General features: G+C 48.0%; 6 protein-coding genes across 6 annotated transcripts; 3 read left to right on the top strand and 3 right to left on the bottom strand.

Annotated features, from left to right (window-relative positions):
* Nucleotides 1-408: 408 nt before the first annotated feature.
* Nucleotides 409-4360, bottom strand: VFPPC_08216 (coatomer alpha subunit; the record flags this gene model as incomplete). Its single annotated transcript, XM_018286962.1, has 6 exons — nt 409-651; nt 722-1845; nt 1903-3801; nt 3857-4176; nt 4230-4279; nt 4331-4360. The coding sequence occupies 6 exons, from the start codon at nt 4358-4360 to the stop codon at nt 409-411; spliced, it is 3666 nt and encodes a 1221-aa protein (XP_018143777.1).
* A 651-nt stretch (nt 4361-5011) lies between these two features.
* VFPPC_08215 (UDP-glucose:glycoprotein glucosyltransferase) lies at nt 5012-9666 on the top strand (the record flags this gene model as incomplete). The annotated part of the gene is made up of 4 exons (XM_018286961.1): nt 5012-5127; nt 5199-5543; nt 5594-6419; nt 6541-9666. 4 exons carry the CDS (start codon nt 5012-5014, stop codon nt 9664-9666), a joined length of 4413 nt encoding a protein of 1470 aa, XP_018143776.1.
* Nucleotides 9667-10413: 747 nt separating this feature from the next.
* On the bottom strand, nt 10414-13642 carry VFPPC_14363 (GATA transcription factor LreA; the record flags this gene model as incomplete). Its single annotated transcript, XM_018292132.1, has 2 exons — nt 10414-10761; nt 10820-13642. The coding sequence occupies 2 exons, from the start codon at nt 13640-13642 to the stop codon at nt 10414-10416; spliced, it is 3171 nt and encodes a 1056-aa protein (XP_018143775.1).
* A 3098-nt stretch (nt 13643-16740) lies between these two features.
* Nucleotides 16741-20393, bottom strand: VFPPC_08214 (importin beta-3 subunit; the record flags this gene model as incomplete). Its single annotated transcript, XM_018286960.1, has 6 exons — nt 16741-16948; nt 17011-19082; nt 19142-19573; nt 19661-19836; nt 19928-20147; nt 20211-20393. 6 exons carry the CDS (start codon nt 20391-20393, stop codon nt 16741-16743), a joined length of 3291 nt encoding a protein of 1096 aa, XP_018143774.1.
* A 2024-nt stretch (nt 20394-22417) lies between these two features.
* VFPPC_14362 (CBS domain-containing protein) lies at nt 22418-24050 on the top strand (the record flags this gene model as incomplete). Its single annotated transcript, XM_018292131.1, has 3 exons — nt 22418-22813; nt 22879-23342; nt 23414-24050. 3 exons carry the CDS (start codon nt 22418-22420, stop codon nt 24048-24050), a joined length of 1497 nt encoding a protein of 498 aa, XP_018143773.1.
* Nucleotides 24051-25849: 1799 nt separating this feature from the next.
* Nucleotides 25850-27529, top strand: VFPPC_08212 (cell wall glucanase (Scw4); the record flags this gene model as incomplete). Its single annotated transcript, XM_018286959.1, has 1 exon — nt 25850-27529. The coding sequence occupies one exon, from the start codon at nt 25850-25852 to the stop codon at nt 27527-27529; it is 1680 nt and encodes a 559-aa protein (XP_018143772.1).
* Between the last annotated feature and the right edge of the window lie 187 nt (nt 27530-27716).

The raw sequence follows: 27716 nt of genomic DNA, 5'->3' as shown, positions 1-27716 counted from the left end.
AATGCTACGTATATTGGTGTTGATACCAAACAGAAGAGGCCCACGAGAATTGTGTCTCAATAAAAGTGTCCGCGATTCACCTGCTTGGGATGGCGGCTATCTGTCTAGGGAGGGAGGAAGCTGAGATCGTGTTGGCTCCAGAGTCGAATGCCGTTTGTCTCATAGTTACTAGGCTACGAACCAGACACTATACTTGCTTGGAATTACAGCACGTCGAAAGGTCAATCCGTAGTGTTTTCTAAGTCTGCAGAAAGCTCCACTCAGCCTCTAGCTTTTTCTACCTCTCCCATGGACCGAATTTTAGCGTTCAAATGACCCCTTATCATGTTGAACTAAACCTCCTCGCCATGATTTACTACACACTTATCCTGTGTGGACCGAGAACCTTGCCCCGCCGCCATTGCTCGTCTATGCAAATAGTTTCAGGCCGCTACCATGTTTGCCAATCTCGCAAACTTCGCATACACGGCATACAGTACCCTTATATTTCGAATGATACTTAGAGCCATCAAAAGCACACACTTCGTACGATGTGCCGCTGTAAATTGGCGTGTGGCTGGCCGCACAAACCTCAAATTCAGCAAACTGATCAAACTCGATATCGACGGCATCGTTGGGGTTCCTCTCGCATTGTGTTTTGGTTCTTCGGGCCTAGAAAAGATCGGCTTCATTAGCAATTGTAATTATCGTACACTATTCCTAGATTCCATCCAGTACTTACATTTTCCACAATCTTAGTCGAGCCACCATTGGCGATGATTCGATTTGCGAAGCTCAATGCGGAATTGTAATTCTTGTTTTTGACGGCCAATTGCATTGCGCTAAGGAGGGCCAACTGTCGGTGTGGTACCTCGATCTTAGGGATAGTGAAATACGCAGACAGTTCCAGGCTTCTTTTGAGCTTCGCCGGATCCTGGATCACAACATCGGCGGCTCCTAGTTTCCTCCTCGCCAGCTCAATGTCCATTGCCACGGTATATTCACTGGCGGAGGTGATAAGCTTTTTTGCCTCGGCCACCTCAGCCTCGCTTGAAACGGCGTTGACAAGAATGGTATGCAAGATGCGCTTGAATATTTTGATGCCGTCCTCCAGCCTATTTGCCTTCATAGAGTCGTATCCACTCTGAAGATCATTCGTAGCAAGATACTCCAAGTCTCGTGGAACAATCGGAAGAACTTGGCGAGGGTCGGTTTCGTCAACAGTTCGCCTTACATAATTGACCAACGGCGCTAGCCCTGAGGAGGCTGGGAGGAAGCTTCTGGACGCTTGATATACTTCCAAAAATCGACTCTTTAACGGCGCAAAGTGTACTACCCCGACTTGCCTATTCAAGAGTTGCATGGCAGATTCGAACGATCCTCCCGCTGCATGGTCAACTGCTAGTGGAGAGTTTCGTGCCCACATGTCTGCTTCACTGCTACCTGCACCACCGGCGTCAGCACTGTCCACGTTGACAAAGTCACTATCAACCTCGGGGACATCATCGTCGCCCATGTCCCAGCCAGCCGCATCTTCATCATCCTCATCAGCCAAGCCACCATTTCGCTTCAGTGTGCCATCAGCCTCGGTCTCTTCATCGAGAGCCATTCGCTCAGCCGTGCTTGGTTCGTCATCTAGAGAGAGACCCTCAACTTGCCCAAGTAATGCCTTCTCAAAGAATGACTGCGAGCTAGCCTTTGTGGGCCAGACGGCCTTGAACGTCGGCACAACTGGTTTTGGCGTACTCAATGGCACGCCCAATTTTGGCATGGTCAGCTGGTCTTCTGTGGCGCCAGTAGCTTCCAAAATCGACTGGCATTCGTCATCAAGTCCATTTGACTTCGCAGTCATAAAAGCGAGAGGGTCTACTCTTTGTTAGCATCGCAATGTTCGTCAACTGTGAAGTAGATTGTAACACGCACAGAGGTCTATCTCCTTGAGCATTTGAATTCGATCTTCGACCTCGCCCAGGTATAAGGCATTTTGGAATCGAGAAGTAAAATCACCACGATGCTCTGCAATTTTGGCCATCCTAGCAAGCTTGGAGTGGTCACCTGTAGCCAAGTACAAAAATGACAGCTTGTCAAACTGCTTCAGCTTTTGGTAGCACATTTCAACAATCTGATGATTTCCATGTGCAAGGGCCTCGGCACTTAGCCGAGCCCAAAACTTGGGCTTATCCAAGGCCTTGGCCATCTCAACAGCCACATCCAAGTTACCGCATTCAATGGCGAGGTCAAATCTGGTAGTTTGGTCTTGCACGAATTGTAAGGCAATTTCGGGGTAACCTTTCTTTTGAAGATACGAGATGATAGACTGTCCCACCAAGCTGGAGTTGCGAATGATATGCAGCATTTCTTCATAATTCCGTTTGATCAATGCAAGCTTAAATCGGTACTCGGTCGGGTCAATTTGAAGGATTCGTGGTTTTGCCGCTCGGTCCAAGCAGTAAACATTCCGGCCCTTGACTCGAACCAGGTAGACGGTTTGGTCCAAAGTCCGCACGATACCATTATCGCCATTCAACAGAGTGTACTTGACGTGATTTAGTGTGGAGTAGAGAAGCACGCCGGCATCATCCCATGTTGCGCTCTTTATGCGAATCGTTTCGTGAAGCGTACTGACTTGCTCAAGAGCCTTGGTAACAATCGTAACATTATGCTTGCTAAGTAGCGCAGCGTAAAGCCCATCATTAGACCAGACAACATACTTCACACCATTGACTGCAAGCTCAGCGATGCTTTTCTTCTGCTGAATGTCATAGAGATGGACTGCTGTTGGTGTGATGATGAGCAGATTTCCAGTGCCTCCAAAATAAATATCACTGGTTCCAATGGGAGGCTTAAAGGAACGAGTGGTATTATTGGAGAGATCCTTGATATCAATAGTTTGAGTCGAAACATCCAGGACGGCAAAGCGATTTCTTGCGACAAAAATGGCAGAGTTGCCCGAACCTCGCTTTGACTCAGTTGGTTCAATGGCGCCAGAACCATCCTTTGGCAGATTGACAAGTTCATAGGAGCCTCCCTCTGCGGGAGTCGTCACAAGTACGGACCTCTCGGCAGGATTGTATGACAGGGTGCGAGGAGTTACCCACGGGTTACCAAGTTTCTTCAGTGACAAAAGTGTTGGACTTTCGACGTTCTTTTGAAAGTCATAAGACTTGATATGTTTCTCCTTGGTAATGTAGAAGAGCATATTTTGATGTGTCGCAGAGGCAGGCCGTTCACGTTCCAGCTTGAACACCATTACACCATTATCATGACCCGCAGCAAAAAGATTGATCTCAGGATGTGCTGCGATAACCCAGAACCGGTCATTTTCTCGTTTGAATGACTGGACGGCAGTGCGTTTATTCAAATCCCAGACCCTGATTGTCTTGTCCTCGCCAGCTGAGAGAATCAAGTCCTGGTGCGGATGGAACAGACAACCAGAGGCATTGTGAAAATGGCCTCTGCAGGTATCAACCTCCCATGCCTTGGTTTCACTCATGCGCCAGAGTTTAACCAAACGGTCATCTCCAGCAGATACAATGAGCGGCATGGTAGGGTGGAAAGCGACCCAGTTGACTCCACGGTCATGCCCTTCCAGTACGAATTTAACGACAGCATCGGTATTGCCGAACATGTCTGCTTGATTTTGGTTCGCACGCGCCATTTGATCTTCGAAGCTCATTGACGTAGGGGCAGAGTGCTTCTTTCGAAGACCTGAAATATCCCAAACTCGCACGGACTGGTCGAGAGAAGCCGAGACCACGAGGTCTTCTTTCGGGTGAAACTGAGCGCACATAGCATAGTGATTATGGCCAGTCATGGTACAGACTATACGAAGAGTTAGAATTGGGCCATGGAGGGTTTAAGGAGAAACAGCACGTACTCAGAGAACGATTCTGCCAATTCCATATTCGTATGGTTTGGTCATCCGATGATGACAGGATCCATGGCAGCTCATGATGGAAAAATACAGTGCGAACGTAGTCAAGATGACCATTCAAAGTAAAGAGGCACCGTCGGGTCTGGTATGACCAGACTTTGATCTTGTAATCGTCGCCACCAGACACGAAAAGTGGTTGCGTTTTGTGGAAGTCCACGCCTCGAACGGGTCCATCATGCTCTTCGAAACGATCGATCAGTGTACCCATTCGGTAGTCCCATAGCTGGATTGTGGATGAATGAAGCGCAACGAGGATCCATGGTCTGTAAAGCTTATTAGCTCCAGGGTGGTCTTCCACAGAGATCGCATCTACTACCTTTTAGGGTGGAAGGCAATGCCTTTAGCCCTCGATGACTTCGACTCAAACTGTTTTGCGTAAGCATGTTGAACAAGCTCGACAATCGACACAAGAAATACCTTAGTCAACATGCCAGGGGAAGACTGCATTATGGCGGGGAAGGAAGCCGCAGCTTCGCGCGACAAGAGCGGTGACGCAAACAACAATGATCACGTAAGTTTGACGAGGGAAAGGGGTCTAACAGGATTCCCTGCTATAAATTTTGTCGAACTGGGGCCGAGGAGTCGGCTTCACAGTTCGTGCACGAGGCAGAGGTTGGGATTCCCAAGTTCGTTGTTGTTGGCCTTTCTCCTGGCAGGCAATTGAGCACCGTGTCCATCTCCGATTGTGGATTGGTATAAGGTCCTTGGTCGCACCAACATTGTTCCGACTCCCCACTTGCTACACCGGCTTCCCCCCAGGGACACCCCACTAGAAATTCTGCCTGGCTTCCAGGAGAAAGCATTGGGCACTAGTCCCTGTTGAGGGAGCTCGAACGGAAAGGTGCGACTGTGTTCACAAGTGCCCAAGACAGCTCATTCAGCACCATATCAGTGTCCAGCAGTTATCCGATGAGCTTTAGCAGAGCTTCTTCATGACTTGTCAGTTTATTAAATTCAACAAATAGAAATTTCAACGTCACCCACGGTGTCACTGGTACAACCTGCCGTGGAGCACCTCGGGGCGTGCTTCTGAGGACGACCAGCACGCCAATCCATGCCCACGGCGGCGGATTCCTGGCGTTTCTTCAGTATATAATAATGCGATTACTACCACCTATATCATGGCTGTCGTTGGCCTGTCTGGTTTTGACGCCGCAAGTGTTAGCAGTGCCCGCGGTTAAAGTAGGCATGAAAGCTGCCTTCGACACTGCGCCGTATTTATTAGAGCTCCTGTACTGTACTGCCGCATCCTAGATTCATGTATTGACTAACTAACTGATTGAAGGGAGACTGCCGCAGGAGAGAATGAATCTTCATATTTCCCGCTTCTGGATCGCATCGGGAATGGCTACTTCGCGACGGCCACATCGGATTCGGAACTGTTTCGCCGATTTCTCGAGGTACTTCACCATGATGGGCATATCACCGACCCCGATGCCTTGTCCACATTTAAATTGGCGCTCTCCCTGCGATCCGCTGCTCCCAGGATTGAGTCACACTATCAACATTACACTACCGCTATTGAGCCCCTGGAGGGGCTGCAAGAGTGTGATATGTGGGTTTTGGTCAATGGCAAGCAATACTGCACACCTGATTTAGACGAAGCGGTGGCGAATCAGTTACTCTCCGCGTACGTAAACTTGTTTCTTTGTGTAGATTTTAGGCTGATGGTTCTCACAGAGCCGTTAAATCGCTGCCTTTCGACCGAGCCCTTGGGAGAGGGACGACGGCTGTATTATATGCAGATCCTACTTCTGAAGGTTTTCCAGATTATCACCGAACACTGTCAAAAGCGGCACGTGTTTCGAATTTAACTTATCATCTTCGATACCGACGCAGCAAATCCCACATTGGTCGACCGTTGCCAATCAGCGGCTACGGAGTAGAACTAGCATTGAAGAAGACGGATTACATCGTGATTGATGACAGACGCTCCAGCCAAAGCATAGAACAGAAATCGTTGGAGCAGGAAGAGATTCTCGATGGAAAAGAAAACATGTCTGACTTGACAGCCCTTTCCAAGTCCGAGCTCGCTTCCATTGGAATGAAAGCTGCCTCGTTTATCCAGAAGAGCAACGAGCCTTTTGACACACTCGTGAAATTCACCCAGGACTTCCCAAAATTCGCATCTTCTATATCCTCTCATAATGTTTCACATACTTTCACAGAAGAATACAAGCATAATCAAGCGCAGATGGTACGAGGTGGCATCAACTTCCTCTGGATGAATGGAGCTCAGTTGATTGAACGGCAAATTCAACCCTTTACGCTTGTCAACATGTTGCGAAGAGAGAGGAGGCTTGTCGATGGCATCCGAGGTCTGGGATTTGATGGGAATCAGGCAGTCCGACTTCTTGGTCACGAGGCCGTGTCCGCAGCCAACGAAAATAGTGAACCACTGCGCTATGACTGGACAGACAGGTTGGAGGCCGGACAAGTTATACTGTGGCTTAACGATTTGGAAAACGATGACAGATATAGTTCATATCCCAAGACTTTATCATCGGTAAGGACACTACCAATACAAGCTCCAACCCGCACATCACCTTCTACCTTCCCCCCTTGCTGCGTTTTCTTTTTCTCTTTTCTTCCCTTGGCCTTAGCCGTGTGCTTACGAGGTGTTATAGCTGCTCCAACGTACCTTCCCAGGCCAAATCCCCCCGATTGGCCGAAACATCTTCAACTTGATCATTCCCGCCGACTTGTCTAATATTGAAGACCTGAAATTTATTGCTGAAGTACATTCTATCCTTGATCGAGGCATCCCGATTCGATTTGGTCTGGTACCACTGCAGTCGTCTCATGAAGCCAAAATTCAAGCCAAAATTGCCTACTTCCTAGCAAAAAGCTATGGCCTCGAGTGCGTTTCCTCATATGTCACAGGGCTTACTAAGGCTCAGCCGAACGGAGCCAATCCCGAAAGCTTATTATCGGCGGTTACTGCCAACTATCCTCTTTTGCCTGAAGGCGAGGATATGACACTGTCCACTATATTGGAAACCAACGAGTTCACTGAGAAGCTAAGTATGGCTAAAAGATGGTCCAACAGATTGAAAGCCGACACAGCTGTCCGCCCTTTGTTTATTAATGGCGCTGCGGTTCATCGTGACCAGAATTGGATGCAATCAATTAGTCTGACGGTTGGAGCCGACCTCCAAACCGTCCAAAAAGGCGTTTATCATGGTGCCTTAGACGATCATACCTGGATTCCTGGGATTTTCATAGATGGAGCAGCCACACGACGCAATATTTACATTTCAGGGAAGGATGAAAAGACCTTGCGCATGCTCAATATTGCCAAAATATATGATGAGAGCGCAGCCCAACTTGATGCACTCCCAGTCATCGAATCTTCTACGGAATCGACAAAAGCAAGCTGGGCGGTTGTCACTGTACTCACGGATACGTCTTCCAACGCTGGCCTCGGTTTTTTCTTATCAGCATTGGAATTTAGACGCAACAATCCGGGAGTTCGCCTAGATTTTGTCAATACGCAAAGCAATGTCCGCCTCTCGTCTCAAATAAATGCAGCCTTGAAAGCAAACCAAGCCAAGCTGAAAGATATCAAAACCATACAAGAGCTGAAGACGCTCATGCAAGAGGCCACAAATTACACTGCCAATGATGATTATGAGGAACTTTTGTCAAAGGTTTTGGCTGTGTCTAAAACGGGAATAGGTTCTCAAGGTCTGATAATGAACGGGCGAGTGATAGGCCCGATTGCACCAACAACGCCTTTTGATTCCGAAGACTTCGAACAATTGCTAGTTTATGAGCAGAACCGTCGAATTTTCCCGGTGTATGCTGCAGTTGCGGATTTAGGTCTGAGCGAAAAGCTCTCGACAGCCATGACGGCTGCCAAATTGACTTCAATTATTGCGCTGTCGACTATTTCTGATCTGCCGGAAGGAATATTCGAATCAGCTCCTGCGATTCGGTCCAACATATATGACTCATGGAATGCAAACCATACAGTAATACAGACCGGAAATCCGAAAACAGCAAGCGTCCACATTGTGGGATTGTTAGACCCTGTCAGTGAAAAGGCCCAAAGATGGGCTCACATTCTTAAGATGGCCGCAGAGCTTGATGGCGTCTACATTAGGCTTTTTTTAAACCCGAGAGAACATGTTGAAGAACTTCCTGTAAAGCGGTTCTTCCGCTACATCGTCGAATCGACCCCAAAGTTTGACGAGACGGGCAGTGTCAAGGCCCCTACAGCAACTTTTGAAGGCCTGCCATCAGATGTCTTAATGACAGTTGGGATGGATCTTCCACCAGCTTGGCTGGTCGCACCAAAGCTGTCTGTACATGATCTTGACAATATTCAACTAAGCTCTGTAGAATCGGATGTGGAGGCTACTTATGAACTGCAGCACATCCTAATTGAAGGACATTCTCGAGAAAACGAGGGATCAGCCCCCCGAGGTGCTCAACTGGTTCTCGGAACGGAAAATAACCCTGCCCTAACTGACACTATTGTCATGGCAAACCTTGGCTTCTTTCAGTTCAAAGCTAATCCCGGTGTCTATAACATCCATCTTAAACCCGGAAGGAGTGCAGATATATACACCATTGAAAGCATTGGAGCCAATGGCTGGGATGCAGTTCCTGGTGACGAAGGCACTGAATTGGCATTAATGGATTTTCAAGGCACCACATTGTACCCGCGTCTCAAACGCCGTCCAAATATGGAAAATCAAGATGTTCTACTGGACACTAGCAGCCAGACTGAAGGCAGCATTGTTTCCAAGGGTCTGAAACTTGCTGAAGGATTATTTGGTGGCGGAAGAAACAAACCCACCATCAGCCCACGACATGCGGAGATAAACATATTTTCTGTCGCTAGCGGGCATCTCTATGAACGGATGCTCAATATCATGATGGTTTCTGTCATGCGAAACACGAAGCACACTGTCAAGTTCTGGTTCATAGAGCAGTTTCTTTCGCCGTCTTTTAAAGAGTTTATACCTCATTTGGCGAAGGAATACGGATTTGAATATGAGATGGTCACATACAAGTGGCCACACTGGCTCCGACAGCAAAAAGAGAAGCAAAGGGAAATTTGGGGATACAAAATTCTGTTTTTGGACGTTCTCTTCCCGTTATCGCTTGACAAGGTCATATTTGTAGATGCCGATCAAATTGTCCGCACAGATATGATGGATCTAGTTAATCTGGATTTAAACGGCGCACCTTATGGATTCACGCCAATGTGTGATTCCCGAACAGAGATGGACGGCTTCCGGTTCTGGAAGCAGGGCTATTGGGCTAACTATCTACGTGGGAAGCCATATCATATTTCTGCCCTCTATGTCGTGGATTTACGTCGATTTCGCGAGATGGCTGCGGGTGATCGTCTCCGACAGCAATACCACGCTCTCTCGGCCGACCCAGCTAGTCTATCAAATTTGGATCAAGACCTGCCGAACCACATGCAGTTTCAAATCCCAATCCACAGCCTACCTCAAGATTGGCTTTGGTGCGAGACGTGGTGCAGTGATGATGACTTTGCAAAAGCTCGAACCATAGATCTTTGTAATAACCCTCAAACTAAAGAGCCGAAACTAGACAGGGCGAAAAGGCAGGTACCTGAATGGATGGTATACGACGAAGAAATTGCGGCGCTTGACTTGAGGCGGAAACATCGCGAGTTCGGCCAATCAAAGGAGCAGAAGGTCGAAAAAGAGACAGAGAGAACAAATTCAGGAGATGACGTCGCAGAGAGTGGTCATTCGAGGGATGAGCTGTAGACTAAACGAACTTGGATACTGATGACACCTATCGCACACAAGGGATTACTCATCAATGCCTAGATGTGCTGCACTTCTCGTTAAACTAGTTTTAGATCAGTACAAAACCCCGCGCGTTGTCGAGGTTGCGGATGTAAGATGTGCATCGATATCAACTTGCATGGGCATGCAGTTTCTTAGCAGCAACACACTCGTACGGCAATATGGACATATAATTTTTCATAGGGTGTTACTGGCTGAGCTACAAGTACTCAAAGACTCAGGACACCAACGGAATGCAAATGATGATGGGCGAAAACAAATGCCAGATATTAAGTCGTGTATTCTTCATGTATTTGCCAACATCCAGCGCTTCGTATAGAGAAAGCGCCAATCAAATCATCATAGTCCACATCCATATAATCCAGTGGAGAATAAAGCTAAACCTTCAATCAAAATCAAAATATCGGATGACCTGTTCTGCATTCGTGACCGACCGAGCCGCTGGTTTCACGAAACTGCTGTGTACTCCGTCTAATCTGCAGTATGTGCGTAGAGAGCATACGCAAGCATCCAACAGTTGAAGACGAAGGGGTATCTAAGAGGCAAGGAAGGAAAGACTAGGCCAGCCTAGAACACGAGTAGGTTCCGTGAGCATGATGCGGGGCCAGAAAGTGCGAAAGGGGCAAGATTGTCCCTGGACGGTGCAAGCAGAAATAAAAGAAAAGGCTACATTTGTGAGGGGAAAGCAGAGCCGATCATTTCGACTCACGACTGGCTTGTTTCTCGTTCTTCCCGAATGGAGGTCATACCTGAACCTGTTACACCACCTGCAAGTGAAGGTTGGCTTGGGGGTGGCATCGCCGTCGCCTGCTTCTGGATCAAACTAGAGTCTGAACCATTGCTGGCAGCATGGGCGCCAGGTTGGGGAAGGCTGGGTGCATCGATCCCGTCGGCCTCGCCCTTATTTGTCGTGGTATGCGAAGTTATGTTGTCGGAAGAAAGTTCCTTGTGTAAAGGAGAGGAGTGAATCGGAGAAGCAGATTTCTTGCTTTGTGCGTCGCCATTGCCATTGTTGCCTCCACGGGAAGAGTTTCGTGGCGACACGCGTCCGGTCTAGAAGTGAAAAAGAAGTCAGAAGAGGGTTGAGGGTCAATTCGGAACTGTGCCTTACCTGTTTTGCCCAACGCAGCCCACAGCTGTTGCATAGATCCCTTTGACCACTTGGACCGCGCCGCCATTCCGGGGTATTACGTGTGTGGCAGTTTGCACAATCTCTAACTACATTTCCAACACCTTTACGTCGCTTCCGTTTTTTCTTGTTCGATAGAAGCCCGCCAAGCTCCTCGGCGAGAATTCTATTCACTTTCTCCATCTGCCTCAGTTCAAACTGCCAGCTGGAGCATTTCGTCGTTCGAAGTTCATCGAATATGTTATCCTCAGCCGCCAAGGCTGCATCCTGTGTTCCAGGTGCCAAAGCCCCTCCTGCAGGTTGGGAAATTTGGCCAGGAACTGCGGTCAGCCCAGCAGAGGATGTTGGGTGGGGTGTTGTCGAGGCTGTCTTGTTGTTGCTCGTTGCAGTAGCCGGTGCAATGCTTCTGGAAGACGCTTTCAATAATTTTGTTTGTGCAAGTAAAAACGATGGCTTCTGCCCTTCAGAAGCGTCGCCGGGATACAAGGTGGTCTGGGCTTGAAGTCCCTGACCGCGACGATTTTGAACTTCATGCTTGCAGGTGACGATCTTGCCTCGCCGGGCCTGTTCGATTGACCGTCCAAACTCGGGTCGAGATTCCTTTCGCATGAGGTCCTGGATGCTTGTGCCGACCAACGATTCTGGTTGGAGGTCCAACAGTGACCTGACATTAGATGAAACAAACAGAAACATCCCAGATGTTGACAGTTTCGTCCACAGCTCGCTATCTCCAATTCCACCATTTGACTCCAAGTTCTTGCGGCTGAGTGCAAATACAGGTCGTTTACGACCAACGAGAATGATGCATTTCCTGCCTTTGCCCTGATCAACAAATAGAGAGCCATGGCTTTCGAACCAAGTATAACCACTTTGCTTCCGGCGTATCCTAAACACTATGTTGACTTGGTTGCCAGCAGTCGCATCTTTCAGTTCACGTGTAACCGGTACAATGTCGGAGGGATGGCAAACGGAAGATAAAGAATTGCCAACGAGGTCAGCAGCATCGTACTCGAGGACTCGTTTGGAAGACGGTGACAGATAGAGAAAGAGCCCTTTCAAAGACAGGACGTGTACAACGTCATCGGTGTTTTCCAACAGCATCTTGTCCCAGGACTGCTTATGCCAGTCAGACACCAGTCCCTTGGGGCTGAATTGCTGAAGGAGTGTCGACACGTCGTCCACCCCTAACGTTTGCCCATTCTCTGGCTCCCATTGACTCGAAGCCGGTGGTGTCCAGATGTATTGTCCAATATCACTGTGCTTGTAGTTGACTTTGACACCTCCTAATTCTTGACCCGAAATGGCATCCGGGCATTCCACAAGGTCGATCTGGAATCCAATGAAGTACCTAATGTCATCCGTATCCCACGGGATCGGTATCATTGTCAGCAGATTGAGAAATGGCTTTCCGCCTTTCCTGTAATTTATTAAGCTTTGTTGGACCTCACGTCCCTCTTGGATCATCTTTTTCAAATTATAGACGGCGCCATCATCCACAAATTCTCTCTTGGATCCGGCTTCAACCTTGCCGTCTGGCGCTTGGAGAAAGCGGCAATTCTGTCCCACAATCTCATGGCGACTGTAGCCAGTAAGATTCTGGAAATTGTCCGACACATAAACAATCGGGCAGTCGTTCATTGTCACGTCACAGACTACAAATGCACAGGACATGTCCACAGCGCCGAGGTGTATTTTCGGATCCTTTCTCGTGGCTACCAGCCACAGTGCTTTCAACATATCAAACCCACTCTTGGAATAGATCGTCTTCTCCTTATTCTCCCGTGGCGTTGATGTGGTGACTGGTGTCGTCGGACCGGACGTAGAGCCAGTTTGAGTGATGCTTGCAGATGTCGTGTTGTGCTGGGCTGGGATTGTTGATTCGGAAGATATGTGTCTCGAAAGCGAATGCGGTAAGGGTTGGTCGATGTTACTTCGCACAGGATGTGCGGTCATTCTCTCAGGTACCCGACTCGCAGGAGGATCCATAGCATTCAACTGTGAGGTGGGAATATGCATCATACCATCAGAGTGTTCGTCCGCAGAAACAGGCATGGCATTTGACGATGGGGTGAGGTTGGTGACCCTTGTTGTCGGGTCCGTTGAGAACGCCGTGCCCATGTTAGCCAACTGTCCAGAAGCAAAGGCGTTGCCCATATCGCCTTCCGCAGGCCCTTGAGCCGGGACTGAAGATGTTGAGAAGAGTGGTAGCGAAGACTCATTCGACATCTGGCTCATTTCGACACCGCCAAAGGTGGGTGGGTTCATGGGCCCGATGAGGTCTGGAGGGATTCCGGAGTAGTCGGCGGCATCAGTAACAAAATTTCCCATCTGGTCCGTCATATCTAGAGTCGGGTTGATACCAGGAAATGATGGACCAACAGGTTGGGCGAACTGAAAACTGTCTAAATTCGTATTACTGGTACCAAAACCCATGACATCCCCTGAAGCGCCAATGGATGACATTCGCCTAGGATTCTCGTCTTCCAGTACTGGGCTTCCGTAGGCGTGGGGCATGCTTCTCCGACGGTGCATCTCGGACTGATTGTTCCGTATTATCTCGTCAAGCGAATCGCCTGGTATTATCGGCTGGTTCGGTACGATCTGTGCCATTGCGGATGGCTGATGTTGCAACGGCATTTGTGGCCCGGAAACAGGTGCCGGATTGATCATGCCGATGACATTGCCCGACGACTGGTGGGAATGCTGCTGTTGCTGCTGTTGCTGCTGTTGGCCTTCGCGCTGCTGCGACATGCGACGCTGTGCATCCTGTGAAGGCAGCGTGTTCGATGTGTAGTAACCATCCATAGCGGCAGCATCTGGGTGGACGGTCAGGAGTCCGTCGCCCTTCAACCTGGAGTAAATGTGCTTGCACCTGCACTACACTGGCACAACGTCACGAAGCTCTAGTATCGGGCGAGATCTTTAAATAAACTTCCGGGCCGTTCAAGCGCTAGATATCGCGTCGATAAAATGATTCGGTGTAGCCTCGATGTCTGACGGGTGTCTGGCGAACTGCCGTTTTTGCCCACAATGGTGTGGTGTCCTGCCAGGCGCTGTCACCCTGACTAAAGTAGATAAAGGATATAGTGTCAAAAGTACGGCCGGTTGTTGGAGACATTCGATTCCTAGACAAGTTACGCAGGTTGAGATTGCCAGTATCTCGCGTGAACCTAGCTGTGGTCTGGTGGTGTTGCGTTGAAATATTATTCCAGCCAGACCAGACCAGACCAGACGCTTGATGTGAAAGTGGGTGGGTGAGGGGGTGACCACTTAAGTAAGACCACCTACTCCGTACTCCGTAGAGTGCCAGTGTATCACGCCTGGCCTCTCATATACACCGAATTGGGGCACCGGTAATGCGCCATGCGTCAAGACTCCTTGTCAATTGAACCCAGCTACTACTCCGTACTGTCAGAGGTAACAGAGAATTTAGCTTAGCAAGGATACTTGCATGTCGGCCTTGCAGGAGACAACGGTTAAAAAAGGTGCTTCATCCATACCTCCATTGCAGGACTAACGTCGGGGACCCATCAACCGCCCAGACCCCTCAACCGCCCACCCGTGGGCCACAATGGCATCACATTGGAACCTCAATTCTAACAGTCAGGATAGATGAAAATAGTAATATTTGGTGTTTTCTATTTGTTTAATTCCCACTTATTGCAGAGGGATTTAAATTGGGCCCGTCTTTAACAGAGGGTGCTGCAGGCTTAATTGGAAGATGCTGCCAGGTTATTTTAACGTCTCTGATATTAATAAACTTTCTATTAGGATTATGCTTAACTTTCTGCTTCTTTCTTGGTTTCTGTTAATTAACCTGCTGCTATAGTGACTAAATCTTCCGGTTAGCTTCTACTAGCTGTATGTTCTTATTGTTAATTCCCTTCTAAATCTTCCAAAATAGCTAACAGGCTATTAGACCTAAGTCTTGCTGTTTGAGAAGTTAGGGAATAAGGTCAAAAATTTGACTACTGCGCTGTGGGGTCTTTATTAGGTTATTTTGCTGCTTTATACACATTTATGGTGTCTCTTTGGTTATTTCCCTGAGCGGCAGAGTTGCTAATTTAAGGGATTTTAACAGGAGAGGCCTGCTAATATTAGTTAGGTAAATTCTAGTAGCTCTCTAACCTAATAGAATATTTCTTTTGGTGATTCTAGTAGCCTAAGCTTTATAATAACATTTAAGAAAGGTTATTTTGTTTGTAGTAATTAAGGGTATTAATAATTAAAGGTCCATAATTAAAGCGCAATAGCTAGCCTTAACAGAGCTAAATACACTAACGTTAAGCGGTTACAAAACGTGGGATAAATGCTCTAGTAGGAAAAGAAGGTATATATTATTTTTAAAGCATTCTAGCATAAAATTATTAGCAGTATAACTTTTATGGCTATCTACTATTAGCAGCTAGGCTTCTTTTGGGTTGGATAGTGCTGTCTATAGGATAAAGATATCACGCAGCTAAAAGAGACTAATTTTATTAGAAGTCTAGCTATTTAGTGATACTGTAAAGTGCTAATCTTAATATTTATTGAATTTATTGGGAAACTATTGCTATTAAACGCTTGCTCCTTTAAATATCATAAGGGGGCTAATAACTCTGCTGTCTGCTAAGATGCACTTAATAATTGTCGTCTAAGAGCGTAACCTAGGCTACTTTCTAATAATTATTTAAATTTCCGCGCTCCTAATAATAAGACTATTACTCCCTTAGCCCTCTTAGATACTAGTCTTGTCCATATTGTATTAATTCCGCGCTAGAATTCCCTATACTACAGGAAGCTAGACTAGGGAAAAGAAGCTCTTAATTGTATTAGCAGAAGCCCTATTAATGCAATAGGAATCTATCTTCTTGCCTTTTCTAGTTGCTATTTTAGGATAATAATGTATAAAGCTTTTAATCTAATTCTTCCTAAGAGGGTAATAGTTGCCTCCCTTAGCAAGAATGTGTAAGATAAAGAGGTAGAGTTATTAATGTGTAACTAGCACGTTTAATAACATTTAGGCTACTATCTAAGTAACTAAGTTATTTTTATCCTTCTGTGATAGCTGCTAATGTGATTTATATGCATTAATTTGTAACTGGGAGCTAGAAAGTTAATCTTAAATAGTTATCCTAGGTATTCCCTATTATGCTGCAGCTTTCCGGGCAGACAGACTATTACGCACAGCTAATATAGCAGATTAAATATTATCTTCTATGTATTTTAATATGCTAATTCTAAATATTTAAATAGAATTATAATTGCTCTAAAATTACGCGAGAAATCGCGGTTAGAATGCAGGTTATTTGGTGTTAAAAGGATGAAAAAGGGTGGGCGGTTGAGGGGTCTGGGCGGTTGATGGGTCCCCGACGTTAACCTAGACGTCCTGGCAGCCAGGCAAAACGACTGTAGGCAAATTCTTCTTCATATCAAGACTGGCAACATATTTTGACGAAGCTCTCACAAATGACACTTCGGCATTCAATAAGCAGAGAGCAGAAGACGTCGGACTAGCTAGCCCAGAACAATCAGGCAGTGTGTCGCAGGGAGAGGGCAAAGGGGTGTAGAGAACATGAAATATATTTCGCTCCATTCTATGTGTGGAACCATTGCTTTAATTTGCTTGAATATGGTAGTTCAGGCAACCAATATGCCATTCATAATCTATCGGCCGCCAAGCGGAATCAAGTGTAATCATCCATTGGTCCCCAATGACCCATCCGCCCAATAGCATCTGTTCTCTCAATCTCTGATGTCCATCTCAGCCAAGACATCTCCAGCTCCACGTCGGGGCGTTAAGGGATCTTGAGGTCGGCGAAACAGAACTTGTTCGCTTACTACAAAGGTCTCGGGGTTCTTTGCAGGTCTGCCTCTGTGCGATTTCCACCACGGTGGCATTTGGACACGTCCCAATGTAAGTCTTAATTGAAATATCCCATTATCGTTTGTTGTGCATCTGGCGAGAATTGACTCAGGAGCGGCATTGGATCGACACTTGTCGTTGTAAGCAGTGCCTTCGTGGCGGAAGCAACCCGACTAGCCGTCTGTCCTTGAAGGGCTTCTGCCTCTAGGGCTTGTGCAACAAATAGGAAAATCTTGCCCGCTTGATTCATAACCACGGGATGGCGCCTAAATTGCCAGACATGGTTAGCAATTTCAACATGGCAGTCCGTTATCTTATGTATACTCACTGGTCAATTAACTCGGCAAGATATGCATAGGCATATGGGGCAGCTTCTTCATCGTTGATGACAGGGAGTGTTTCAATCCATTGCGCCACGACTGCCTGAACGTCTCCGACGTTGCCAGCATTGTAGTGCAGGATCTTGGCAATCGCCGCACATGCGTTCTCCGTGGCGTACACGTTTTCGTCATTTCGTGCCTCCGGTACTTGGGTAACCTGGAATAGGTAGGGTATTGACCCGCCCAAGAACTGCGTCCAAGGTGCTCCTCCGTAACGAGCTGCGACGCCAATACCGTACGCGGCAGCTTGCCGAATGGCTGCGGATGGGTCACGACAGCCATCGATCAGAGGTTGCGTTATGTAATTGGCGTACCGATTGCTCTCAGGTCCGCAGTACTCGAGCACATCGTCCAAAATGCAAAGACCCCATTGTCTTTGGGTGGGGTCTGTCGAAGATAGGAAGCCCTCGTATGTGGACATCAGTCGCTCCCATGCAGGGAGGAACGCCGCACCATGATTTTTGAAGATAGAATGGAATGCTTTGTTCATGTCAGACAATAATGTCTGATCATCTTCAATTTCTCTTTCAATTTCCTCTGCTTCATCTTCGACATCATCCGCTGTTGCCCCTGCCTTCTCCTCTGCCCGCTGAGTCACTCTGGTCTGGTAGTCCTCAATTGTAGAGTGCACGGAGTCAATGAAGCCGTTCATATGGGCAGACGTGAGGCAATCTTTTCCAACCACTTCTACAGATTCGTAGAAACATTGGTACATCTCAGCCAGAGTCTCAATGGATGGCTCAGCACTGAGTACCTCGAGAAGTTTGTCGACTGTCGCTGCCCAAAGACCAGCGAGCTCGTTGGAAGGGCATCCATATGCCTTCTTGTACGAACTTAGAAGTTGAGGGACCAGTTTTGCTGAGATATACCGAACGGGATCGTGGAAGAAGAAGGCCAGACCTGGGAGTGCTATCTTTTCCATGATGTTCGCGACGAATGGGGCGAATGCCGCTTCCAGGACCTGTGCATAAACGACAAGCAATTCAATTGCCATGTGTTTATCATCCATGGTGCTCGTTCGAATACCAATCATCTTACCCTTAAGAGGGACGAATTCCCAGCCGTCTTCCCCGTTCATTTGTTCAGCCTGCTCATCGTCATCAAGTAGCTGAATATCCGCCTTTGCCATAGCTAGCTCCAGCAAGGGAGGCATAACACTGTCCAAGAACGGGATAAAATCGGAGCCAAGTACTCGGCACATCCTGCCCCAACAATGCATGAGATATTGCGCCTGCGGGTCGTCTGAGTCGGTGATATTAGTCTGAATGTTGGCGAGTAAGTTGACAAGAGTCATTGCATCCTGGCCAAGTCGCTCCCGGCCTACAGCTAGAGCAATGAGAGTAGCGCACTCCATGGCTTTGCCTCGAAGGAGTCTGTACTCTTTTTCACTCTGATTTTGAAGCACATTGACCAGAAGTGGCATCAAGGTGTCGTAGTACTTCGAGAATGCCGCTTGCGCAGCGTCGGCGATGGTTGCAATGGTGGACAGAGCCTGCTCCTGCACATAGCGCTTATCGCTCTGGAGGAGCTGGAAGAGATGAGATAGCAAATCATCCAAATACGGCTCCAAGATAGACTTCTCAGCCTCTTCGCAGAAGTTGACCAGAGCGGCGGCAGCATGTGACTTGACTCTAGCTTCCGGTGAGTTCAAAACCGGCACAACGGCTTTCAAAACTCGATCGTAAAAGTCTGTTTGCATTTTGGGAGCAAAGTCAGTGCTCATTTGCCCAAGCGCGTTGCAGCCTGCCCAACGAACGCGGGGGTGTGGATCTTGCAGAGCAGGAATAACCAAATCTAACACCTGGCTCAGTTCACCGATCATGAGCTCACGGCAACCTTCTGATATGGCAGATATGGCCATTAGAGCCGCGTGACGATCTCTCCATGCCATCGAATTCATCATCCTCGGCAGCCAATTAAAGGTTGGGGCGAGAATAGTCTGCCCTCCAAGTTTGTTCGCTAGGCGATCCATGGTTTGTTCACCAGCTACGTGGTTTTGATCGCTTTCGTCTTGGTCAAGCTGGAGTAAGGTGAAGGTTTAGCGGTCTGACCACAGGGTTCCTTGAGCGGATTACTTACATCGTCCGAAGCTAGCCATTCCGTAGCATCATCGTCTTCCTCGCCTAAATCAGTCATCAAGCTAAGGCATTGAGTGATCATATCGTTGGTGTAGGAAGGATCTTTTCGACACATGGACGGCGCGTAGTCGGCAAAGGTCGCCATTAATTCGAGAGCATTCTGACGGCAAATACTATCCAACTCCTTGTCCTGAATGACCGAAATGCTGAACTGGACTAGGTTTTGGAAGAGTTGTTTAAACATCTTTGGAGCAGTCTCCGCTAAATCAATCAAAGCCAGAAGGGCTTTGCTCAAGTCCTCCGAATCCTGTGAATCTTTGATGGGCGGCAGCACATTAAGCACGTCCGGAATCAGAGCATAGTACTTCATCTGAGATTTTTTTTTGATGGTGCTGAAAAATGATGCGAATGCCTCCATAGCAGCAAGACGCACCTGATTCAAGGTTAGCTCGTTGATTCTTACTGCCCCATCTCATCCAGTGTCCTTCTAGAGTTACCAGTAATCACATGTAAGACGTACCATAACTGCGTCGTCCTTGAATCCTTTTTGGAAAGCTTGTAGCACGGTTTCCTCGTGCTGTCGCTCGATAATTCCCGGGGTTGTCTTGAAAACTCGAAACGCGTTCTCTCGCTTCTCTACCTCCGCTGCCTGGCTAAGTTGGAAGAGTGCTCCTAGAAGTTCGGGCCAGGAATCGTCTGTATCATACGGCAAATTAGCTACAAGCGACGACGAAGAAGAAAAATGGACAAAAGAGGCAGATTACGACCCTGCCCATGCAGCACTTACTGTTATCTGTGTATTGCCGGGCTACCTCTGCAACTGCATCACTAATCTTGTTGCGGACGGTTCGGTCCGGCTCAGTTCCGAGGGTTTCGAGGAGTTTTTGGCGAATGACTGCGGCCTGGTCTTTGGCCAAAGAGTAAAATATATCCACGTTGTTTCCCGATTCAACTTTACGGGTCTTGGAGGCTATTCGGCGAAATATAACAGCAGCGAACGATCGTGCCTGGTATAGGAGTCAGAACATTTGCATGATGCAGGAGCACACGAAAGACGGTGTGATACATACGGCGTTGTCTCCGGCGCCTTGTATCTGTTCGGCAAGTCCCATTAAGAGGACTTCTGGCCGGTTGTTGGTCCAGTTGTTCTGAAGATGCTCTTCAGCCTGAGATCGAGTAGCATTGTCGGCTGACTGGAGGGCTTGGAGCAACTGGGTGAGCTCGGCGTGGACGTCGGCGGAAAGAAGAGACATGATGGCGGCGGCAGGGCGGTGCAAGCGCCTTGCAGCCTGGATCTTTGTCTTCGTGTTTTGTCGATGTCCAGCAATAACGCTGTGTGCGCGTCGAATCGAGGCTGTATATCTCCAGTAGTAGTAGTACTTATAGTAGTGAGAACCAGAAGGAAAAGCAGAAGCCTCTTTCAAAGAACCAACTTTTCGTGTGCGAGAGAAAGTGGGGGAGGGGAAGACGCGGGTGGGCGGACTGGCTTGTGGGTTCTGCAACCCAGGAAAGTCTGAGGGAAGAACTTTGAGGAACGTCTGGGCAATCTAATCAAATCAAATAGAACCAGACCAGACCAAACTGGCTGAGAGTCCCACCAGAGGCACCAGACCAGCACTTGAGACTAGAGCTGCCAAGTACTAGCCAGTTAGTTGCTTGTGGCACGGTACCTAGGTAGTTGGTGTGTGTGCGCAATGGCGCAGACATCCAGTCAATGTAATATTATGTCACGTCAAGTCAATGCGTAACAGTTCCCGAATCCTGAGAGGAACGGCACGAGAGTAATAAGTTGCAAATCATTGGAAAGTAAACACCGAACACGGTGCCGTTAGTGAGGTGCGTCAGACGCGACAAGCCGCCCGTGAAGACAGTCCCAGATACGGATGCAGATTGACATCTTATTTCCCCATTGCCCTGTTCTGGACATCTGGATGGGAGAACTACATGTATCCATGTCAGTGTCTGGTCTGGTGTGTTTTTGCTCCCACGCGCACACTGGACGCAGGCTCCAGTACGGGCAATGACATGTCCAGTCTGGTATGGTCTGTCATGTCCCAGTGCATGTGCCACTTGAGCAGTTGCGTACTAGTGAAGAAACTCGGTGGATCCATCCAACCAGACGCGTCTGGTCTGGTCTGGTCTGGTCTGGTCTGGTCTGATTTGAGAGTAAGTATTGGCAATGGCTACTGAGCACGATCTATCACACACCAGACGCCAAATAACGAGTCAAGTCAATCCGTTTCTCCTTTCGGACTTGCGAGGCAACACCTTGGAGGTAGACTTCAAGCACAACGTTGAGAAAACTCGAATGCAGGTATGTCCCTAGCTTCTTACGCGTTGGTATCTTCTCTTCTACAGTTTTTAAGCAGCTTCTTAGGAAGTTAGCCCGTCATCTTCGAACTATCTACCTCAGTCGGAGCCAAACACCCAGAATGCTTAGGTGCCTTTACCTTTTCTCTTTCACGTCACTGTAGTTGACGATCCAATACGCAACCACATGCTCCATTCCACCGGCATGATACACCCCATGGACCATTCCCACGTATTGCGTCAAGTTAAGTTTCGCTGTTGATGCGCTGTACGGGGATGTGCAGGCTTGCTTACCTACCGTAGGTGCCTACCTAGGTAGCTATGGGCTACGCATGTGCTCCAGCCCGCAATTGTCTGGAATCACGTACATACTGGCTACCTACCTAGGTAAGTAGGTACCTAGGCGCATGTAGGTATTTGTTCAACCAACGTTCAGCAATCTAAAAACTTTGAAGAAGGGGCGCTCGTCTGTATTGGTATTGACCAGACATATACGGAGTAAAAGTTAGGTTAAGTACGTTTACATGTTATTAAATATATTAAAGTACTGTATGCATGCGCCTACATACATGTAGGTAGTTGCGTCAATTCCCATTGGCGACGTCATCCACCAACCATTCCGCCCCACCCCCACCAGAGCAACAGACCTTCACTTCAACCAGACTGTGCTCAACCAGACATGTTCTGACCAGAGGGCATCCGAGACTTCAAAGCAACACAGAGGTTTCGCAACGCTTCTGCTCAGAAGGCACAGTGACTATCCCCCAACCGCGATCGCCTCCCTATGCTCCTCTAACCAACTGGTGGGCTGACACTTTCAAACACTTCTGTCACCTGCTGTCTACTTATCTGAGCTTTCCTTAGCTTGGTGAGATATTATTTGATCAGGTCCCGCCCGAAGCGGCCTCAGCAGACAACAGAGGCGGCAATACGGATTACTGTGTCAAATAAGGACCTCGTTAGCGCTATGGATGCTTCGTCTAATACAGTTCAAGGCAAGCCAGAGGGACCAGGAGATCCAGTTTCCTCAGGGCAAGCTGCCTCGGACCTGAGTCAGTCTGTCGGCTCCAGCCGTGATGGCCAGCCGCAAAGAACACCATCACTGAGCAACATGAACAAGTCCTCACACCGCCAAAGTTTTGCAGATAATCTTCGGAATGCTCCTTCATCGCCCCGTCATCGACACCCTTCCTTCACCCAGGCGGCAGTTCAAGAACTATTGAACCATCCACCATCCGGGCAACGGCATGCAAACCACATGTTCGCTGGAAGAGAGTGGGGTGAGATCACCGTCGGAGAATTGGTATCATCAGATGACGTGAAGTGGGTTGAGTTGGACAGCAGCGTAGAGGAAGCCACCTTGGTAGGTACCACAATTCGTCCTCTGCTTGTGTGTTGGATCGGTCCTTGACTTACTACCGACAACAGACATTACTGAAGAGCAAAACAAATGTTGTTCTTGTGAGAGAATCAAGCTCGGCTTCTACTGCACTAGCGGTTTTCGATTATTCGGATCTCAATGCTTATCTTCTAGTAGTTGTTGGCCTCTCAAAACCAGAACCACATCAAATCGAGCTGTATAATGATATTATGCTCAACGCTCGGGAAGGAAAAGTTATTTCACTGCGCCAAATACAACCCCTGTGTAGGCAGGAGCCGCTCGTTGGAGTTCCATCTAGTGATAATTTGTCCCAGGCTATCGAGATACTGGGTAGCGGAATTCATCGTCTACTCGTTACTAGTCCACACGGCGCAGTGGTAGGCGTAATGAGTCAGCTTCGGATGGTTGACTTCTTCTGGAATGAAGGCGTCAACTTCCCTGAAGTTGATCGCTTATATCCCGTCATGTTACGAGACTTGGGTGTAGGAGCCCAACAAGTCATCTCTGTCAAGTCAGTGGTTTTCGATTAACGCATCCACATGGTCACAAATATTCACAAATCAGGGCTAACTGGATATATAGCTCGGATGCTCCTCTTTCGGAGGCTCTGACTCTCATGAATGATGAAGGCTTGACTAGTGTGGCAGTAGTTGACAACGGACAAAACGTTGTTGGAAATATCTCAACCAAGGACATTCGGCATCTCACATCTGCATCTAGTGCTCCGCTACTCGACGGATCTTGTATGCATTTCATATCCGTTATATTGAATGAGCGAGGCGTTGAAAAAGGCCGTGACGCCTTCCCAGTCTTTTTCGTCAACACGTACTCTACTCTTGCGCACACTGTTGCCAAACTGGTGGCTACCAGGTCTCACCGCATGTGGGTTGTGGAGTCTGCATCACCATCACCGTCTAGTCCAGCTACTCCGTTATTGGGGCCGCAGGTCATGGCCGGGACACCCCAAACCTTGAACACAGCGTCTACAGGGCCTGCTCCTTCCAGCGCAGTGCCTGCTTCTGCGATGCCGGGGGCACGCCTCTCTGGGAAGTTGAGTGGTGTGATTTCTTTGACTGACGTTCTCAATATTTTCGCAAAGTTTACTGGCCTGCATCCTACCGACCCTGGGGAGCAACGAGCACGGCGGCGAAGAAGCTCGAGCAGCTCAATTCGCCCTAGCCTAGACTCTGCAAGGCAGAGCCTTGACTTTCGTCGATAAGCATAGGTGATTGTTGGGTGGTACTCATTGCAAAAGAAAACTTACCAGGCTCCGAGACAACATTATAACTCGATCCGGTAATTCTTCAGAAGGAAAAGGCGATATGGTGGATTAGTACATCTTGTGTTGTGGGTGAGTGGCTGTTGTCTCAACGTAGAGATACTCGCCTTCTCGTGGGGAATTTTGTTTTTCAACCTGCAATCCGACAGACCAAGAATTGAAAAGTATCGGCTGCAGGTATATTGTAAGTAGTGCATTGTCGTTCTTCTTTAACCACCCGTCCTTTTTAGCATACCTAGCTAGGTAACTGCAAGTATTTAGTCCCGCCGGAAAGGATGCTACGACTATCTGGGAGGGTGTAAATATTAACTCAATGTTGCAAATGCTGATTCTCGTAGATATGATATACATCGCCACCTGCTCCTAACTTTGGTACGCTGATGCTTCTGGATCAAGACTCGATTGCGGAGTAAGTAATTAACTTCTGTTATTTGGTCTCTACGTTGACGATCTCGTTCGCGCGAAATATGTTGGGTTAATAAATAATTACCAACCTAAAAGGATTGTCATATTAACTAGTTGATCACCATACTCTCCAAGTATTCTGCCATCGACTCGTGAGGCGGCTTCTCAACGGATGTGCTCTATTGACAGACATGTACTCCGTAAAATGTTCAAAATTAATTGAGTCTTAGATCTTGTTCTCGTGATGATATATATTAAGGTTGACCATCTAGGGACTATGCTATTATACCAAGTTAAAGTCTGCATAACTACCAAGGCACCTAGGTAGATTTTCTATTTCGACGCATCTTCACGCCCCCCCCCCGGCCCCCCATCTAAATTCTAGCGTAGCGATATCGAGATATCTCCCAAATTGTCCTAAGCTATGTAAAAGTTTCCAAATTAAGCCAAAACACTTGCAGGCGACCCGTTGATAGCCAATATGCGAGACGAGTGCAACCACATGAAAGGAAAGAAAGAAATAACAAAAAGAAGAATTACTTACCATGAGATGGTTGGTGCTTTTCCTCGTGAGACTTACCTGGCATATTTAGCATATTGGAAATTCACAAAAACGCATATGGAGTGCTGGCTGGTTGGTAAAATAGTTTTGGTATTTTGTTATTACTTTTAGTAATTAGGTATCCAGACAGTCGTTCCCGTGCTGGTGCATGTGACTACTTGACCACCTGGTACTGGGGATGAGAGTGGGCGTCATGGCATGGAGCGTGAGGCAGTTGTTGATTATATAAGCATACATGGGTCAGAGCCCTTGTGCTGAACAACGGGCGATGTGACGGTTTGCGTGAAGCAAGGTCGACGACACTATTTTCCAGAGGTGACTTGGCAACTTCTTCAAACCTCCGGAGACCCCGAATCATAGCTCCTTCGGGCAACAACCCAGGTGGTTGAATTCTTTCAACTGGTATGCCGTAACTTGCCTTGGTTTTGACCTTTGTCGACTGGATAGTTCTATCCAGGTCAAGCCTCGGTGCCTTGACAGTTCACCAGCCTCGCCAATGTTTCTTCTGATACTTAGTCAGTGGAGCAACTCAGACCAACTCTGACCCGTAACTACAACCATGGAAGTGTGTTTGAACAACCAAGCCGGCCTCTCAGTATGCAACAAAAGCTCAGTAACAAGTTCAGCTTGCCCACCACTCTACACTTTTAAGACTCCTTAGGGTATCATGTGGGTTTCTGCAAAAGACATCACAATCGTTTCCCCCAGATTTGTTGGTCACTGAATACCGGCAAACCAAAACACTTGGTTGTTGTCAAGTGCTCGACGTTCCATGAACCTTTCCACAACCTTAACAAGAAGCCTACCGGTGGAATCGGCGACTCTAGTTTGGTTCGAGACGACGAGCAGCGCCCTCCGCGGTGAAATCAGCAAACTGGAGATAAGCCTTACTGTCGACAACTGTCATCGAAATCTTCTCGAAACGCCTTACCAAGCTAGCGAGGAGAGCGGTACGAGACACCAGATGCCTGACTTGAATCCAAAGTTGGGCGACTTCCAAAAGGTATACAGCGCCAGATCGTCCAGCGTGACAGAACCACCGGGTCAGTCTCATTCGCACTTGCTGTTACATACAGCCGAATCAGAGTCTGCAATTAGTGACCATAAAGGCTCAGCACCAGTGTCATGCAAAAGCGGAGTGGCGAAGCTTGGAGACTTTCGACGCCTCCAAATTCCCTGTCAAAATGCGATTTATACGCCTAAGAATGGAATATCTCAACTTGGGTCACAGCATAGGACAACTCAACTTAGCCCTGGACCGTACGGCGGGGGAGTTGGCGATCATTCCCTGAGGTGCCAAATCAAAGATGATGATATAACGTTTGCGTTGCCCCAACGTACTCAGAGCTCTTTTCCTGTCTCTCACGATGAGCAAGGGCCATTGTCGGCCGCCCACGAAGGAGACCAACATGTATCTGAAGCCGCCGCCACAATACATAAGGACCGGTCACATAATGGCCTCCAGCTACAACAGGGCCTCAATGATACCTCTGAGGCTAATTTTGAGCCACACCCACAAAAATCTTTGGAGCAAAATCGGGAGCTGATTCACAGTAACCCCCTCGGCGAAGAAGCTGAGAGTTTCCGGTCGCCAGTCCTCTCAGAGTCCGTGAAAAATACACCAACGCCGAACGTCGCCAAGATTCTGTCGTACAAACTGGGTAAGAAAGATCTCACTCCTGTACTGGGTGCGAAGCTTAGTCTTGACCAGCAACATCGCTCATTGCTGTTGAGGCTAGTGCCGCTCAGAGCTGGAGACGCCAGATTGGCAATGCAGGATGACAAAGTAGCGAGAAATGGAGTACATGTCTTTCTAGACATGTCAAACATCAACATCAGCTTTCACAATGCCCTAAGGGCGAAGTTCTCCATCCACGAACACGCCCGTTTCGTGCCACTTCCACAGCTAAATTTACAGTTTCTCACGGAGATCCTTGTTCGCGGTCGAAAGGTTGTGGCTTTGAATGCCGGGTGCTCTGTTCCACCTTATCGCCAGGAGCCTCGATACGTTCACGACCTTCAAGAGTTGGGTTACCGCGTTGATCTTAGAGAGAGAACGCGGGCGGCTGAACATGCGCGATCTGGATTTAGAGGGGACAAAGCTGTAGAACCTTCCTCGTCGGATGAAATCGCATCCTCTTCTCGTGCTGTCCGTTATATTGAAGAGCTGGTCGACGAAACATTGCAAACTCGCATTGCAGAGTCAGTGATGGAATTTTTTGAGGATCAAGGAACCCTTGTGATAGCTACAGGCGATGCACAGCCCGCGAAGTACTCGGACGGATTTTTTGTTTACGCTGAACGAGCCCTGAGGATGGGATGGAATGTGGAAGTAGTATCATGGAAGATTAGTCTGTCCTCTCACTGGAACAAACCAGGCTGGGCTGAGCATTGGGGTGGCCGGTTTCGAGTTGTCGAACTAGATGATTACATCGATCTTCTCCTAGTATGAGTTATCATTCAACACCTCGTCACTGTATCATCCCAAATGGCTCTTCTTTTTTGGCATTAGAAAGAATGGGGCGAGAGAAAGCCAAATTGGGTTTCAGACGACGAAATACGGGTTGAGGCACTGCAATGCTTAAAACCAACATTTTGATAAATTTGGCTACTATGATGAAACAAAACAGGCGCAGGTC

The sequence above is a fragment of the Pochonia chlamydosporia genome, chromosome 4, assembly GCF_001653235.2.
Source record: "Pochonia chlamydosporia 170 chromosome 4, whole genome shotgun sequence".
NCBI classification, from domain to species: Eukaryota; Fungi; Ascomycota; class Sordariomycetes; order Hypocreales; family Clavicipitaceae; genus Pochonia; species Pochonia chlamydosporia.
This window is presented reverse-complemented; position numbering and strand designations above follow the sequence as displayed.